General features: G+C 43.0%; 1 protein-coding gene across 1 annotated transcript in view; it reads left to right on the forward strand.

Moving 5' to 3' along the window:
• The window catches only part of LOC141140831 (calpain-8-like), an 85,833-nt gene that overhangs the window by 27,658 nt on the left and 39,537 nt on the right, over window positions 1-18,638 (forward strand). Inside the window, exons 9-10 of the mRNA XM_073628338.1 lie at window positions 3,124-3,281; window positions 5,848-6,017. Of these exons, the coding sequence (XP_073484439.1) occupies window positions 3,124-3,281; window positions 5,848-6,017 (328 nt within the window). The remainder of the gene's footprint in view (window positions 1-3,123; window positions 3,282-5,847; window positions 6,018-18,638) is intronic.

Genomic DNA, 18,638 nt, shown 5'->3' on the forward strand with positions numbered 1-18,638 from the left:
TTTTTTACTAAGAATATGTAGAAGAATACGTATTGGCCTAAACTGAGGACAAAAAATTATTTTTTTATATATTTTTGGGGGATATTTATTATAGCAAAAAGTAAAAAATATTGCGTTTTTTTCAAAATTGTCGCTCTTTTTTTGTTTATAGCGCAAAAAATAAAAACCGCGGAAGCGATCAAATACCACCAAAAGAAAGCTCTATTTGTGGGAAAAAAAGGTCAATTTTGTTTGGGTGCAACGTCGCACAACTGCGCAATTGTCAGTAACAGCAACGCAGTGCCGAATCGCAAAAAGTGCTCTGGTCTTTGGCCACCCAAACGGTCCGGGGCTGAAGTGGTTAAAGGAATCTGACGAAAAAAAAATTTGGACGGATTTGAATAGATTTCAACTCAATTTTGAATAGTTTTCGAATTTGAATAGTTTTCCAATTTCCAAAGAGAATAAAATAGAATAGAAAATAAAGGAATACAATAGAAAAAATTGAATACAATAGAAAAGGATATAACAGAAAAAAAGAATATAATATAATAGAGTAAAACAGAACAAAATAGAAAAAAAAAGAATAGTAAAAAAAAGAAAAGAATAAAATAAACTATAATAGAATAGAAAAGAATAGAATAAAAAAACAATAGAATTGAATAAAATAGAAAGAATATATCTATTTTCCAAAATTTAAATACACTCAATTTGAATTTGAATAGAAAAGAATAAATTAGAATAGAATAGAAAATAACAGAATAGCATAGAAAAAAAACAGAATAGAATAGAAAGAACAGTGTCCGAAATTTGAATATAAAATATATTATGTAATGTGATAGGATAGAAAAGAAAAAATAGAATAAAAATAAAATAATAGAATAGAAAAGAATAGAATAAACAAATAGAAAACAAATAGAATTAAAAAAAACAATAGAATTTAAAAAAAAATTCCCAGAATTAAAATAGAATCAATTCGAATTTGAATAGAATAGAAAAGAACAGATTGGAATAGGAAGACAGTTATATTCTTTTTATTCTATTCTATTGTTTTTTTCTATACTATTCTGTTATTTCCTATTCTATTGCAATCTATTCTTTTCTATTCTATTCAAATTTGAATTTTTTTCTATTCCATTGTATTTTGAAATATATTATTTTCTATTCTATTCTTTTCTATTTGACTTTCAGAAGATGGTTACATTCTATTTTATTCAATTATTTTATTTTCTATTCTATTTTGTTCTGTTTTACGCTATTATGTTCTATTTTATGTTCTGTTATATATTTTTTTCTCTATTCAATTTTTTTTCTATTCTATTCCATTATTTTCTATTCTATTTTATTCTCTTTGGTAATTGGAAAACTATTTGAATTCTAAAACTATTTGAATTCTAAAACTATTTGAATTCGAACACTATTTGAATTCGAACACTATTTGAATTTGAACACTATTCGAATTCTAAAACTCTAAATTCTAAAACTCTAAATTGATTTGAAAACTATTCAAATCGATTCGAATTCGAATTTCGAAAATTTGAATTAATTTGAATACAAATAAACAAAACTAATTTCCAAAACCTGATTAAACGGGTTAAACGAATTTAACCACTTCAGCCCCGAAGAATTTACCCCTCTCCTGACCAGGCCATTTTTTGCGATACTGCACTGTGTCGCTTTAACTGACAATTGTGGTCGTGCGACGTTGTACCCAAACAAAATTCACGTCCTTTTTCCCCCACAAATAGATCTTTTTTTTGGTGGTATTTGATCACTCTGCAGTTTTTATTTTTTGCGCTATAAACAAAAGAAGAGCGTAAATTTTTTTAAAAACACACTTTTTTTACTTTTTGCTATAATAAATATCACCATTTAAAAAGAAATGCCTTCATCAGTTTAGGCCAATATGTATTCTCCTACATATTTTTGGTAAAAAAAAATTGCAATAAGCGTATATTGAGTGGTTTGTGCAAAAGTTATAGCATCTACAAAATAGGGGATAGATTTATGGCATTTTTGTTATTATTTTTTTTTTTACTAGTAATGGCGACAATCTGCGATTTTTATTGGGACTGCAACATTGCGGAGGACAGATTGGACGCTTTTGACACTTTTTTGGAACCATTGACATGTATACAGCGATTAGAGCTAAAAATAGCCACTGATTATTGTTGATAAATGTCACTGGTAGGTGAGGGGTTAACACTAGGGGGTGATCAAGGGGTTCAATGTGTGTTCCCTAGGTGTGTTCTAACTGTATGGGGAAAGGACTGACTGGGGGAGGAGACAGATCGTTGTTCCTACTTAGTAGGAACAGACAATCTGTTTCTCCTCCCCTGACCGAACAGGGATTTCCCCTGACCGAACAGGGATTTGTGTTTACACACACATCAGTGCTGCCAATCAGTGCCCATCAGTTCCTCATCATCAGTGTCACCTATCAGTGCTGGCTATCAGTGCCCATCAGTGCTACCTATCAGTGCCCATAAGTGCCACCTATCCGGCCACCTATCAGTACCCATCAGTGTCACCCATTAGTGCCTATAAGTGCCCATCAGTGCAGCCTCATCAACACACATCAGTGAAGTAGAAAAATTACCTGCAAAATTGTATAATAAACAAAGAAAAATGTTTGTTTTTCAAAATATTCTATCTTTTTTTTTAGAAAAAAAAATGAAAAACCCAGTGGTGATTAAAAAGCTCTATTTTTGTGAAAAAAAAAAATGATAAAAATTTCATATGGATACAGGGGGTTTTTTACGAAAGGCAAATCCACTTTGCACTACAAGTGCACTTGAAAGTGCAGTCGCTGTAAATCTGAGGGGTAGATCTGAAATTAGGTGAAGCTCTGCTGATTTTATCATTCAATCATGTACAAGCAAAAATGCTGTTTTTAATTTTCCTTGCATGTCCCCATCGGATCTACAGCGACTGCACTTCCAAGTGCACTTGCAGTGCAAAGTGGATTTGCCTTTAGTAAATAACCCCCACAGTGTTGCATGACCGCGCAATTGTCATTCAAAGTGTGACAGTACTGAAAGCTGAAAATTGGCCTGGGCAGGAAGGAGGTGAAAGTGCCCGGTAGGGAAGTGGTTAAATATTCTGTATACAGCCTGTCAGTGTTGGATTTTTTGTGTTTTGCAGGATGCCTTTTTCCTCCTTCTTGGTTGAATTCTATCGGGTAGAAATATGCCACCTTAATCTGGACGATGTATGTTGTAGCAAAATACATAAGTGGTGTCTAACTGGATTTAATGGAAAGTGGATATCAGGAGTGAACGCAGGAGGATGCAAACGCAACTGTAAGAATCACAAATTCCTGTCTCAACCTTTTCCCACTCACCACACAACGCTAAGAAATATTGTTTACAAAGTCCAATAGATCTAGCTCAAAATTTCCACCAAAAAAAAAAAGTAAAAGTGACCAAAATGCAGTATACATTTTACTTTAACACTATAGATGAAAATGGCAGACATCTATAATTCTGTAACGATACTCCCAAGGGAGTCACTTGGTAATCTGGGTTCTCTGTTCTGTGCCTCGACTCCAAGCCTCTCTGACATACCTAGTTGAGTGAAAGTTACTTGAAGCACTTATAGGGACATGAGTATAGATACCTTTAACTCGGCTGTGAATTAGTACCAGATAATAGACACAGGACCGTTTAGTGGTGAAGGAACACAAATGTATTGGTACAGGTTAAAATAATGGTTTGAGTATAAATGAACACACAGAAGGTAAGTTCAGACAGTCTACAAGACAGTATAATCTTTATACCAAGGTAATTTAGAATAGAGTTCTGTACCACTAGACTGGGATTAACTCATGAATCATCATGAATGAACAGTGCATATAAGCATTACCTGCTATGAATAATAATACTATAATTAGTTGTCAGAAACCACTAAATCAGATTGAGATAGAAGTATCGTTAAATCACACTTGTTTAATAATAAAAGTAAAAAGAACAAACTTATTCAATACATAGCCAGAGTTCAGTAACCGGAACAGATAATCAGCCAAGCCAGAAGTCAGGGATCAAAGTAGTGGAACAGCAAGCAGGATCTGGAGCCAGAATGTCAGCAAAGCCAGTCTTTAAACAGGAACGCAGGAGATGTTTCTTGTGATGTTGACTAAGGCGAAGGCAGAGACCCTTTGGACTGGATGGCTTAAGTAGGCAGGACTGACGAGCAGGATCATCAACAGCTGAGTAACTGTGGAGAGAGATGAGAGCTGGCAATTAGCCGACAGCTGAGCGGCCAGCTTAGAAAAGGAAGGGCTGAGCCCAGCCCTGACATTAGTCTAGAGCAGGGATCTGCAATTAGCGGACCTCCAGCTGTTGCAAAACTACAAGTCCCATCATGCCTCTGCCTCTGGGTGTCATGCTTGTGGCTGTCAGAGTCTTGCTATGCCTCATGGGATTTGTAGTTCTGCAACAGCTGGAGGTCCACTAATTGCATATCCCTGGTCTAGAGTGTACTGTAATAGAATGGCTAGCATATGGTGCAATGTCCACTGAGAGGTACCTCTTAGGCTACTTTCACGCTGAGGCATTTTTCAGGTGCTAAAGGGCTAAAAATAGCACCTGTAAAGTGCTTGAAAAATGCCTCCCCTGCCACCCCAGTGTGAAAGCCCGAGGGCTTTCACAGTGGAGCAGTGCGCTTACAGGACGGGAAAAAAAGTCCTGCAAGTAGCATCTGTGGAGCGTTGCGGGAGCTGTGAATACACCGCTCCTAAAACAACCCTGACATTGAAAGCAATAGCCAGCGATAGCCAGCGCTGCCAATTATCAATTCGGCAGCGGCGCTTTTGACCCTTTTTCGGTCGCTATCGCTAAAAATATTGGCGCTTTACTGCTGACGCCCCCCGCCCCAGTGTGGAAGTGCCCTTAGTGTAAGCAATAGGTGAAGGTCTTTGTGTAACAGCTGTAAAGGGACAGTCTTTAGTTTATCTCTTCAGCTGGCTAGCATTGGGAGCCCAATTGTATCGTTGGTGCACGTGAGAACAATCCCAGTCAAGCATGCAGGCAGCAATAGGGCTACTATATGGCTGTATGGCCAGTTCCTAAAGAGCGCTATATTTATAGCAGCAGATAGTAAAACCCCACAGCAGCAACTCACCAGTGATTTTGCAGCTCAGCATCCGGTCATACACAGTGATTAGCCCACGCTATGCTCTGTACCCAGGTGACTCTGGCTGTTGATGCACCTGGACTCAACACTTTGAATCCTGCTCAGGCCGCTGTTATGCAGCACTGATGGTGCACACTAGACAGCGACATGCACTCTCATAGCTCTCTCATGGCAAGCTAAAGCTGAGTTCTATACAGCCTGAGGAAATGCAGTTCTTTCCCCTCCTCCTGGCAATCTTCCTCTGGGAAATGCAGTTTAAAAGCTCTTGATTACAGTAGAGTCTCTCTCCTCTGGACTACAGTTCCCACAGTGCAGTGCTGCCTGGCTCAGTCTATTGAAATGTTCCTCTTTAGCAGCTTCCTCCTCTTGCTGATATAGCTGTTAACCAGTTCAGCACCGCAGGGCAGCAGCTTCAAAGAGCAGCCGCAGCCAGTGTTTCTCTCAGTCTCCAGCCAAGTGCCTCTCTACATTTCCATTGATGATTTAGGTTCTTTCTCTTCCCCCTGTAAGCTCACATAAGTACACCTCACCCTTCACCTTACCAAGCAAGCATTCCCTTGACAGTCTTACTTCAGCCTTCAGCTGGTGTGTGGCTACTCGAATAAAGAGAGCTTTCAAGTTACTGTAGCTGATTTGAAAGATTACTTCATGCCTTTTGAAGAAATGTGTATTCATTTCAATTAAGTCATTCTATATTTTATAGGACTCTTATAATAATTGACTTTTTTGTGGCAGTGACATTTTGGACCAATCCACAGTTCCGGATCACCCTGGAGGACTCTAATGAGGATTGCAAAGGAGAGAGTGGGGAGCCACTCTGTACAGTGCTGGTCAGTCTGATGCAGAAAGAGCGTCGGAGAAAGAAAGGAGGGGACCTGTTAACAATTGGCTACTATATATACAAGGTTAGCTTTACATGCCAGCATTTAACTCAAGGAAATTGTAATGGTTTAGGACCAATTGAAAGTTTGTAAATTCCTAAACAGATGTTTTAAGATTACTATGCAAGCTGTCTTTTTTTATACCTTTTATTATATTTTATGAACATTTAAATCATGGCAATGGATTCCCAAAGCACATTAGGTTATCTAAAGAGAGGGAGCAGAAGCAGTTATCTCCTTTCAGACAGGCTATTTCTCATTTAAACCTCAGATGGGGCTATACAGAGGGAGGAGAGGGGGTTATTGCTCTGACTCATTTAGTTGTCTGTTAAATTTAGCTTGAGCTGCTGAACTCTATAAACAACAATTTTTGGCTGACAATATATGGTACATAAAATTTCTTTTTTAACATTATGAGGTTGATTTACTAAAACTGGAGAGTGCAAAATCTGGTGCAGCAGTGCATGGTAGCCCATCGGCTTCTTACTTCAGCTTTTTCAATTAAGCTTTGATAAACAAACCTGGAAGCAGTGTTAATTTTGACGTCAAATTTCGATTTAGTCTTAGTTATAGTCTTTTGACTAAAATGCCAATTTAGTTTTAGTCATATTTTAGTCTTTTAACTAAAATGCCATTTTAGTTTTAGTCATATATTAATCACCTGCATTATTTCAGTTTTAGTTGTATTTTAGTCGACTTAAATCTCCAGTACATTTCAGTCGACTAATTGGGTTTAGTTAAAATTGAATGCATTATTTAAGCATTTCTTTAGAATTGCCAAACTCATTATAGAGTCCTGGAGTAAAAATCTAATAACATGTTTATTTCTTATGATATTAAGGTTGCACTACTTGCACTACAGACACAGATTTAGCTGTTGCGATATTTAACGTCTTTATAAATAAAACCAAGTGCCATAAACAAACAAATATATTGCTTTTTGACAAGCAGAAGTGCAACTTGAAAATATAAAAAAACACAAAAAAATGTAAACTCTGTTGACTGTAATGCCATTGCACATATTATCTGAATATATTACCAACATTAAATATCAAGAAGAAAAATTAAAGTCTTTTTCTTATTTTTTTTTTCTTTTAGTAGCTTAGTAGATGCCCCCTACATATCCTTATATGGTAGTGCAGTGTTCATTTTGATTTCAAATTTCAATTTTGTCTTAGTCATAGTCCTTTGAAAAAAATGCCATTTTAGTTTTAATCGTATTTTAGTCTTTTGACTAAAATGTAGTTTTTTAATCATCTCAATTGTTTTTGTTGTATTTTAGTCGACTAAAATAGTATTAATTTAGTCAACGAAAATATTTTAATGGACCTAATTAACACTATCTGGAAGCTAAATGGTTTCTATTCAGAACTGCACCAGATATACAGTACGGATCTATACTTTGCAGTAACACACAGTAAAATGAGTTACCACTTCGCACATGAACTCATGTACTATTAATTTTTCGATGGCACTTAATCAACGCACTGTCACTGTGTATTCGGGTTCTGCATTGTGATGTGAAAAAAATAGCGCAAGCCTGATTTTAGGTCTAAAACAAACTATGAGGATCTTGCGAACTACCTATTTTAAAAGTGACAAAATATATAGAAAACAAAATATCCTAGACGAGTAATAATGATCGACAGCTGCTAGCACTGATTACGTCCCATAAAGTCACCTCAAAACAATATAAATAGAAAATTACTGTTCAGCGCAATCTCCTAACATTAGTTCCAACAAATACTTTTAAAGTGCCTACTTTACAATGATGAGAAAAATAATAATAATAATAAAAAACCATGATAAACTAACAAAAATTATAATAATTTGAGGTCTGTTGCCCATTGTGGTGTGTAGTCATTCAAATGAGTGGGCTGCTTTAACACAATGCATCACATTAGACTGGATATGATTGGACCCTAAAGCTAAAATTTAGGCCCTGCAGTATTAATGTTCTAACTACAATACCATAAACTTTATCTCCAGCGACAGATAGGACTTATATGGCCTGGTGTTCTATCTATCCCTTGCATCGATTCAGACAGTTTAACTTGATGAATAAACTCACATGTTGAGGAAGTCAGACAAGGAAAGCCTTTCAAATGTTCCTTTTAATGAAGTAGTCTTAGGTAGAAAAACGTTAATGTTGTAAGCCACATGGAAAGATGTTTACACCATGAAAGGATACTGGAGAATGGCTCCAGAGATGGGGAGGAGGGAGGAGTATACACAAGTACGATGAGAGGAAGAGCTTAGCTTAGACAGGAGGGAATAGCTTTAAAGACACAAAGCAACGATAAACCAAGTTATGGACACAGAGAAATGATAATAAATCGCATGGGTGGTTATTTACTAAAGCTGGAGAGTGCACAAGCTGGTGCAGCTCTGCATAGAAACCAATCAGCTTCCAGGTTTAATTGCCAAAGCTTTATTGAACAAGCTGAAGTTAGAAGCTGATTGGCTATTATGCACAGCTGCACCAGATCTTGACCAGTGTAGTCAAGATAGTTGTCAATATGTCCCCAACTTTTCTTACCACCCTTAAACCCCACAAAACTCCCCACACTCCCATTCCCATACCACCATCCAATAATAAGACCAGACAAGAGTTTGGAGTATAAATGGCCATAGCAGCCTTTTTATTAACCAAAATATTTAATTATTTCCAAATAACCTTTGTAACGACAACTTTTAAACACACAGCCTGTTGGTCTTTGACGGCACCCCGAACTTAACATTTTCTACCACTACACACAGGACCTTTTACCATACCAGGCCTCCAGCCGTATCATCAGCTCGGAGACAACCCCTTTCCCGCAGTGCAACCAATACCGTATTCCAGCAGACACCTATCCACTGGAATAAACCCAGAGGGGCCCATACCACGGTTGAGCCCCCCACCACTTCCATCACATCTGTTTTTCTGCCACCATCAAAGACCAAAGACACTGCCACAGCCCACAAGGATAACACCTTACCCTTAAGGGCGCCTCCACACCTGCAGGTCCCGCTGAATCCCATCCGGAAGACCCAGCGCCCATAGATCCAACCCTCAGCCGAGAGGTAAACTCTACCACCCCGCAGGTACAATCCCACATTAAAACTCCAACTCCATATGTCTGATAACCAACACCCCTATTACGTGAAACAAATCTACCCACCACCTTGTTCACTTTAAAGCGAACTTCATAATCCTCGTACTACACTGCTCCACACCATCCCTGGAATTTCCAGCCACCGAGTACATACCTCCCTTCGAGAGATACCCCAGCTGTTTGCCACCGTTCTAACATCTGCTTTCCTGGCCCCCCAAAAGCCATAAGAATGCCCCAAGATCCAGACAAGGCGTGTGTAACCTCCATCTGAAATGACATCACAAACAAACAAGGGGAAGCACCAACACAACAAACATAACATGACAGCAGTAAAACTAACAAGTTGAACCACCCCCTACAACCCGTACCTCCCCCAAAAAATAACTTGATCTGTTTACCATTGTGGGTGCACATAAGAGCGAAATCTCCTGGATTACCACCGGCCAAAACTCTCAACTGCCGCCTCATCCAACCCACACCTGGCAGCCTCTGTGGCCGCCCCGATGCGTAAGGAGTGTAAGGCAAATTGTATGCAGTCAACACCCCCCCCGTTCAAAAGCACTCCCTGGAGGGGGGCGTGTCCGAATGGCGAGGTGAATGGACGCACTGCAGAGGAGCTCTGTCTAGCCCTCTGCAATCCACTGCCATCCGGCATCCACAAACATCAAAAACTGCCCCAAGGCCTATCTAATAACCACTGGACACTAGGAGAGCCTTTTACTGAGGACATTGGAGCAGATTAGCCGGCGGACTACTTTGTTTTCAGGCCGCGGCCGGCCTTCTACAATCTACAGCCATCCGGCATCCACAAACATCAAAAACTGCCCCAAAGCCTATCTAATAACCACTGGGCACTAGGAGAGCCTTTTACTGAGGACATTGGAGCAGATTAGCCGGCGGACTACTTTGTTTTCAGGCCGCGGCCGGCCTTCTACAATCTACAGCCATCCGGCCTCCACAGATATCAAAAGCTGCCCCAAAGCCTATCTAATAACCACTGGGCACTAGGAGAGCCTTTTACTGAGGACATTGGAGCAGATTAGCCGGCGGACTACTTTGTTTTCAGGCCGCGGCCGGCCTTCTACAATCTACAGCCATCCGGCCTCCACAGACATCAAAAGCTGCCCCAAAGCCTACCTGGTAGCCACTGGGCACTGGAGGAGTCCTTCCCTGAGAATATTTAAGTAGATTGGCTGACGGATTGCTTGTTTTCGGGCCGCGGCCGGCCTCACTCCACAGACGCCGGCCGCCATCTTGCGGCCTACGAGACACACAGAATCCCCGGTCTCGGGTGCCGCGGAGGGCGATCGGGGGCCCTGGGGCCAGGAGGGCTGTATCCGGAGCGGAGGGGACACCAGACAAGGCAGAGAAAGCAGGCACTGGATGCTTGCGGCAGGCCCGAGGCCTGTGAGGCCCCCAGCATCGCCGCATCTTGGCGCCACGACCGGAGGTAAGGGGGTCATATAATTCACCCTCACTTAAAGTGGCCCCCCCTGGGCATATCTGACAAGTTTATAGCCAGCTCAGACCCATCGCTGACCCCGGTAACACTAGAGACTTCCAGTGACGGCCGCCATCTTACCATCTTGCGGCCTAGCTTACAAGACGGGCCCGCACTATCAGAAACTGTGCCCTGGCTGGACGGTGCTCTCCCCCTTGAACCCATACGGTGTCCCAGCCTTGCGCCCATGTTAATAGGGTGACACCGCTGCTCCCGCAGGCCTGGTCACCCTCCCCAGTCCCCCTCATCTCCGTGGAAGATAGGTTTTGATGGAGAGAGACTAACTATGGATGGCTGAAGACCCGCACCCCTGAGTCCCGTGCTATCCCGACAGCTACAGGCTATTTACATAGCATAGCACACCCACATAATACATGGCGGCAGCTAGCTCACACTCCACGGAGCATACCGACCCCCAACAAGGCACCATACAGAGGTATCTACTTAGAACTACGCCGATTGATCCCCGAACTCCCAAAGACAAGATGGCACCCGGCCGCAACCCGGGGAAGACCAAGCCTCCCGCCTCAGCAGCAGCTCACACGGCAGAGGACAATAATGAGAGACTTCAGAATTCTACGGGAGAGCCCTCAGCCTCCTCCACAAGGTCAGTCTCATCGTCCGACACAGGCACCGGGGAATCCCAGTCTGCTACGCATCCCCTATCAGGAGAACCCATTAGATCGGAAGCTGCTGCCCTCCTCTCTGCCTTCAGAATGGATTTCGAATCCTGGGCAAGCAAAATGGAAGATTCCCTCCACGTGGAGCTGAACGCCCTGAGGCAACAAGTCACAGCTAACGAGGAAGCAGTATCGGTCTTAACCACGGCTCAGGATGACCACGAGGCACGTATAACAGCCCTTGAATCCTCATCCGCGACACATCTTAGGCGCATACGTCACCAGCAACTCCGCATAGAAGATAGCGAAAATCGCAGTCGCAGAAATAACATTAGACTGCAAGGCATACCGGAGGCAACATCTGGAGCAGAATTGATACCCACTGTCATAACTATCCTCAATAAAGCACTGGGAAGAGAGGCAACATCACCAATTGAACTGGATCGTGTTCACAGAGTAGGAGGACCAGGGGGGGCCCGAGATGGTCGCCCCCGCGATGTTCTATGTCGGGTCCACTATTACACTTTAAAAGAAGAGATCATGCGAAAGGCATGGAACTTGGGTCCTGTTGACTTCTTTGGTGCCCCTATTCACCTATACCCTGACTTATCTCGCAATACGCTGTATATGCGTAGAGTGGTGCGCCCTCTACTTGACCTTATACGGCAAGCTGGAGCTACCTATACATGGGGTCACCCCTTCAGCATCAAGGTGACACGGGGCGGCAACAGGTTTACGCTCTCTGATCCAGACCAACTGCCCGACTTTTTCCTCTTTATCGAACAAGATCCAGTGGAAGTTTTGAACTGGTTAGACCCTCCAGAGGATAGATCAGGCCAGGTGGGACTTGGTCCACTTCCACAGCGCCGCAGACGTCCTAGGTCCAGATCAGTTTCCTCTGGCCCAGGGATAAGAAGACCTACTTCCCCAGAAGATTAACTCAACAGTTAATTAGAGACTGATGGCTTGTTTTGTCTCCACTGGTTCTTTCCCTGCTCTTTGCCAATTTACAATTTGGCTGGGGTTCGGGTGAGAGCATAGATTGGAGTCAATCTTATGCCTCTCATTATGAAGAGCGTCAGGTAATGCGAATGTCTACCAATGCTATGTTTTTGTGTTTTTCTTTTTTCCTTTTTATCTGACGTTTTTCTAAAGATGTTTTGCATTGTCTCAGATTGATTCCTCTCACCTTCCCATGATGATATATGCAGTGGGGGAGGTGTAGCGGGAGTGGGGGGATACCTTCCTCGGAGGGGGGTTTGGTACCCGGTTTTACTCGGTCTCTGCTACAGAGAATATAGGGTTTAAAGGACGTTACACATGGAGCAGAGGATTGCCCCCATGGGGGGATCCCCCACTCTCCCTGCCCTCCATATACCCACCCAATTGTCTTGGCGCAATAACTTTCTTTATATACATGAGACAATGCAATAGTTTTATATATACCTCAGGGTTACTTATTTAAATCCAATGCACACACTTGGTTGATTGTTATCATTTGTTGTGGTTAAGCTGCCTTATGCCCCACACTCGTTTTAAATATCAAGTGTGCCACACATACTACTTGCATGCCTGATATGCTGTCGGGAACACGGCTCAGACCCATTCATCTCGACTTTTCCCCCACAATAGGACAGGCACGGTTTGTGCCTAAAACGTGAATTTTCACGCAGTGTTCTGCGTTCGCGGACACATTAGTTTTCCAGACACATCTTTTTAGGTGTCTTTTCATTTATATCGTATTTCTTCCATTATCCTCACGCTCCTTTCATTTTTCTTCCTCCCCTCCCTCTCTTCCCCCCCTTTGTCTGTTTATCTTTTTCTTCATCTCTTCTTTCTTTTTCTTTCCTGCTCCCTATACCTTTCCTCCATATCTTAATACTTTCTCCCTTTTACAGCTTTTGGCACTCCAGCATGGCTCACACGGTGACTTTGCGCCCACACCTGAAACTTTGTTCGTATAATGTAAACGGACTTAACATAGCGTCGAAACGTGGGCAAATTCTATATCAGATGCACAAAAGACAGGTCAGCATACTCTTGCTGCAGGAGACCCACTTCCATTCTGACTCCACTCCTTCCTGCTCCAATAGATATTTCAATAGATGGATACACAGTACCAACCCGACACAAAAATCTAAAGGAGTATCTATTGCGTTTCATAAAACACTCCCTATTGAGCTGCTTGATCAGGTGACGGACCCCCAAGGCAGGTATGTCTTTGTAAAAATTTTATTATGGGGGACTAAATTTACAATAGCCAACGTATACTTGCCTAACACACACCAAGTCCCATCAGCCTTGCAATACCTAAAGATTTTGGCGGGTTTCACGGAGGGCAAGCTCATACTCGGAGGGGACTTCAATACTCCCCTGGATCCACTTTTGGATTCATCGACATCCCGTTCGTCTATATCCTTTCCAAAAATACGGGCCCTAAAACGTACCATCTACAATATGCATCTCATAGACGTGTGGCGAATACTGTACCCGGACTCACGAAACTACACACACTTCTCCAACATCCACCAATCATACAGTCGTATAGATTATTTTTTAGTCGAGCACGGCTGCTTAGATTGGTCCCCCAATTGTGAAATAGACCCTATGGTTTGGTCCGACCACTCACCCATATTCCTGACGCTTACAATCCCCTCTACTCCAATAAAAGAATGGACATGGAGGTTAAATGACTCTCTCTTGACTGAACCAGGGTTTGAAACACAGATAGCAGAGACGATATCAAACTTTTTCACAGATCACACATCTGATGACACCTCACCACCCATGAAATGGGAAGCATTGAAGGCGGTATTACGGGGTAGGTTTATTCAGATGGGTGCTCGCATGAAAAAAGAACGTTCAACTGCGATAGTTACGGCAGTACATAAGCTAAGGACACTAGAAACTACTCATAAACGCTCCCCGACGGTTGAACTGCTTACGGAGGTTTCTTCTGCTCGCACCCAGCTTAGAGAGTTATATGAGGCATCAGCCCGCACGTTTGCGAACAAACTAGCTTTTCATCAATATAAATTTAGAGATAAATGTGGTAGATCCCTGGCTCGCACCCTCCACACCAAACAACCTAACTCCTTTATACCTCATATACGGGACAGCTCTGGGAAAACTGTCTCATCACCTTCCGAGATGGGACAGGTGTTCCGGGACTTTTATCAATCCCTATATAATATACCTGCAGCGAGCTCCACTGATCCTCCCCTCACTACAGCGGAAACACAAGCCTTATACATCGAGCAAACTGCATTACCCACTCTAGATGGCGAGACGATAGAGGACCTTGAGGCCCCGATTTCGGAAGACGAGGTTGCCCGCGCCATTACTTCTACCCCATCTGGTAAAAGCCCGGGTCCTGATGGCTTTACTCCGAAATTCTATAAACAATTTGCTACCCTTCTTACTCCCTTCTTGACAAAAGTATTTAACTCCATCTCTGAACGATCAGTGTTCCCACCACAAACCTTAGAGGCACATATTACCCTCATCCCCAAACCAGACAAAGACCTGAATGTTTGCGCTAATTACCGACCTATTTCGCTAATAGGAGTAGATCTAAAGGTGTACGCAAAAATTTTAGCTAATAGGTTGCAACCATTGTTACCCCGTTTAATACACCTAGATCAGGTTGGCTTTGTGAGTGGAAGGGAGGCGCGTGACAACACCCTCAAAACACTCCTCATTGCGGATTATGCTCGGGCCCACAATATCCCATTGTGCCTTCTCACAGTCGATGCGGAAAAAGCCTTCGACCGTGTCGACTGGCAATTTCTCCGCTTATCATTACAACAACTAGGTCTAGGTCAAAACATGATCTCCAGAATAATGTCCCTCTACACATCTCCTTCCGCTAGGATTAGACTAAACGGCTCCCTATCCCCTAAGTTTACTATACACAACGGAACGCGGCAGGGGTGCCCCTTGTCCCCCATTCTTTATGTAATTGTCATGGAACACCTAGCCATTGCCCTTAGAAACAATCCGGCCATACATGGCGTTAGAGTAGGCCCACTACACACTAAAATTGCCCTATTTGCTGATGATCTACTCATATTTGTAACCCAACCACAAATTTCTCTACCCTCCATTATGCAGGAGTTTCAGAGGTATGGAGAGGTTAGTAATTTTAAAGTTAATCTAAATAAGTCAGAAATCCTCAACATTTCACTCCCAACAGCGGCTCTACAACAGCTTACGACTTCCTTCCCTTTTAAGACAAGCTCCACATCTATCCGCTATCTAGGAATCCATATTCCAACAGTCTCATCCCAACTATTCTCCAGCAACTTCACCCCTTTACTTACCAGAACTCAAGCGGATCTGACCACATATGCCTCTAAACAGCTCTCCTGGCTGGGTAGGGTGAATGTCTTGAAGATGGATGTTCTCCCTCGATTCTTATACCTTTTCCAGACCATTCCTATCTATATCCCCACCTCGTTCTTCAAAAGGCTCCGTCAGATCTTCTCTAAATTTATATGGCAGGGACGTCGCCCCAGGATAAAACATGACACAATGATTCTCCCGAAAGTCAGGGGGGGTGCGGGGGTCCCAGATGCCTCTATATACCATAAGGCAGCGGTACTCGTGCGTATAGTGGATTGGTTCCACCACTCTTCCTCCAAACTTTGGGTTCAACTAGAGAAATATCTTAATGAGGCTGATCTTTGCGCCCTGCCGTGGACCCCTATGGATGGGCGTGGGGACGGCTTATTCTCCACTGCTCTTACTCGCCAAACTCTCCAGATTTGGGACCGCATGATCTCAGCGAGTAAATTGTCTAAAATCCAGGGCCCAATGACCCCTCTCTTCGGGACTCCGGCTTTCCCCCCAGCAGCGAACAAGTTAAGATTTGGACCCTGGAGTAGGGATAGCCATAGACGTTTAGCACAGGTCTTACGCGCTGACCCATCCTTGAGAACGGACATACCCTCTCGGACGGAATTGGGGACCTCAACAATGTGGTTACAAAGGGGTCAAATAACGTCATACATACGCACTTTCTCATCCATCTCAGAGATACTGGCCGACCCATCAGACTTTGACGAACTGCTTTTACAACCAGACCCACCAATACATGTAGTATCACTGTTGTATTCCCTACTACTGAACGAATATGCCCCTGACCTTCCAACATATACACAGAAATGGGAAGCGGAGCTGCAACACTCCATCTCCCCCACTGATTGGCAAAAAAGCTTTATCCTAACGCATAGGATTTCCCTGGCAACCAAGAACCAAGAAAAAGGGTTTAAATTATTAACGAGGTGGTACAGATGCCCAGTAGATATTAAAAAGTTTAACCCCTCTTTGACAGACGTGTGTTGGAGATGCCTGTCCTCTAGCGGGACAATGCTTCACATCTGGTGGGCTTGCCCTCCAATCTGGAAACTATGGCAAAAGGTCTTTGATCTTTACAGCAGGCTGATGGCGACATCAATCAAACCCACACCAGAGATAGCCCTATTATCTATACTCCCAGGCCCCCTCAAGTCGATTAAAAAAGATGTACTGCGCCACTTTCTGGCAGCAGTTAGGACAGTGATCCCCCGACATTGGAAAACGACAGATGTGCCTTCCTTGGGAGAATGGGTGGTTGAAGTGGACCAGATAAGAGATCTGGAGCGCCTGTTGGCGGAGGAAGTGGGAAAGGAGGAGCAGTTTACCGCCACCTGGACCTCATGGTCCATGTTTCGCTATTCTGATGAGTTTTCCCTTTGGGTCAGAGATACCCCACCCTTACCCGCCGATTAGCCATGCTGGAGTGCCTGGTGCCTCAGGTACCATCCCACACTTCTACTCACGTTCTTATTTCTGACTTTTTCTGTCTCCTCTTTGTTAAGTACTGAACCGACCACTCACATATATAGTTAAAGATCATATCTTTGGACTAGCTAAATGACTTGATTATCTATAATAGGTGAATAAAAGACTTCTACAGCAGTCTAATTCGTTGAGAGGGAACCCTCAGATAACACCAACCCGCGAAACTACAAGGTTCATTATATGTTGGCCCCCACCCGCATATTATTCCTCTCTTAGAATAAAGATTTCAATATACAATATGATATACCAGTAGTTCACCGAAAGCTGTATGTTAAAATGATCACTCCTGTTTATACATGGGTAAAGTACACCTCACTATTCTATGTATACTATATGTGTTGCCAAACTGTAAAGAATGGTATTTTTCTGTTATATTCTTTGTGTTCTTACTTTTGAAAATAAACTAAGATTGAAAACAAAAGCACTCCCTGAAAACCACCACTAATAAGAACCTGGACAAATCTGACCCATCCCAATAAAATAAGAACGGCCCACCTCCAACCGAACTAATTCCCAAAAAGTCCCATACCCCTCGCACCGGGCAAATCCTCGCACCAGGCAGTGAAAAACAGCTGAAAACTCACCCCTTTACCCCTCTGATCCGTTTTTTATACCTGTGCCAATGTAACACCACCCAGTCTTCTGAAGCATACACATCCTAGGCCAGCAACCCCTTTGCTACCCATCTGGATGGGCTCCAACTCCCCCACCCGAATGCTCCAAAAACTCTACAGAAAATCAGCTGTAAACCAAATCACCTCATAGCCTGAGTAACATACTGACCCCAATTTTTTCACAAATGGCCTGAAGAATTGACAAGAGACCGGCCTCCGATTGTCTCTTGTGATTGGCACGTACAATACCCTTTAATCGCTTGTTTCACCCAAAATCTTTTAACAAATCTGTCAGGCCCTGCATCTTTAACAAAAAGGGGGCCAACCCCGCCAGCTTCCGCTCCATGGCAGACTCTGACCCCCCTTCCTTCCATGTGCCTGTAACAAACTATACCATCAACAACCTTGTCTTGGACCAACCCAGCTCAGCTTCCGCCAGCCGTATGAAAGCTAACCGCTCCCTCCATACCTTAGAGTGAGCTGCCCATGACAACCCCCTCACCAACCTCCTGATCCTTCCTCCTCTGCCAGCAAAACCAGCTCCCCAAACTTTTCCCCCTGAAACCGAGACAGTGCATCAGCCAGCATGTTGTCACAGCCTGGGAGATACATAGCATACAGAAAATTGTTCAACTGTAAACAACACCAAACTAAATGGCGCAGTAACCCTACCACCAACTGTGATGACGCTGAAATCAGTTTGATAACTTGAACCACCCCCATGTTGTCACAGTTCCACCTAATCTTTAAGTTCTTACATGCATCCCCCCACACTCCATTGCCAGGACCACTGGAAACAATTCCAAAAGTACCATGTTCCAAAGTAACCCCGCCTTCACCCGGGATCTAGTTCAAGATTCTGCACTCCATTGCCCATGCCATAATGCCCCAGAACCCGTAGACCCTGCCGCCTCCGTGACCAACCCTAAACCAAAAAATACTCAAAGTTCCAGCCATCAAACGCGATC

Source organism: Aquarana catesbeiana, linkage group LG04 (genome assembly GCF_042186555.1).
Source record: "Aquarana catesbeiana isolate 2022-GZ linkage group LG04, ASM4218655v1, whole genome shotgun sequence".
NCBI classification, from domain to species: Eukaryota; Metazoa; Chordata; class Amphibia; order Anura; family Ranidae; genus Aquarana; species Aquarana catesbeiana.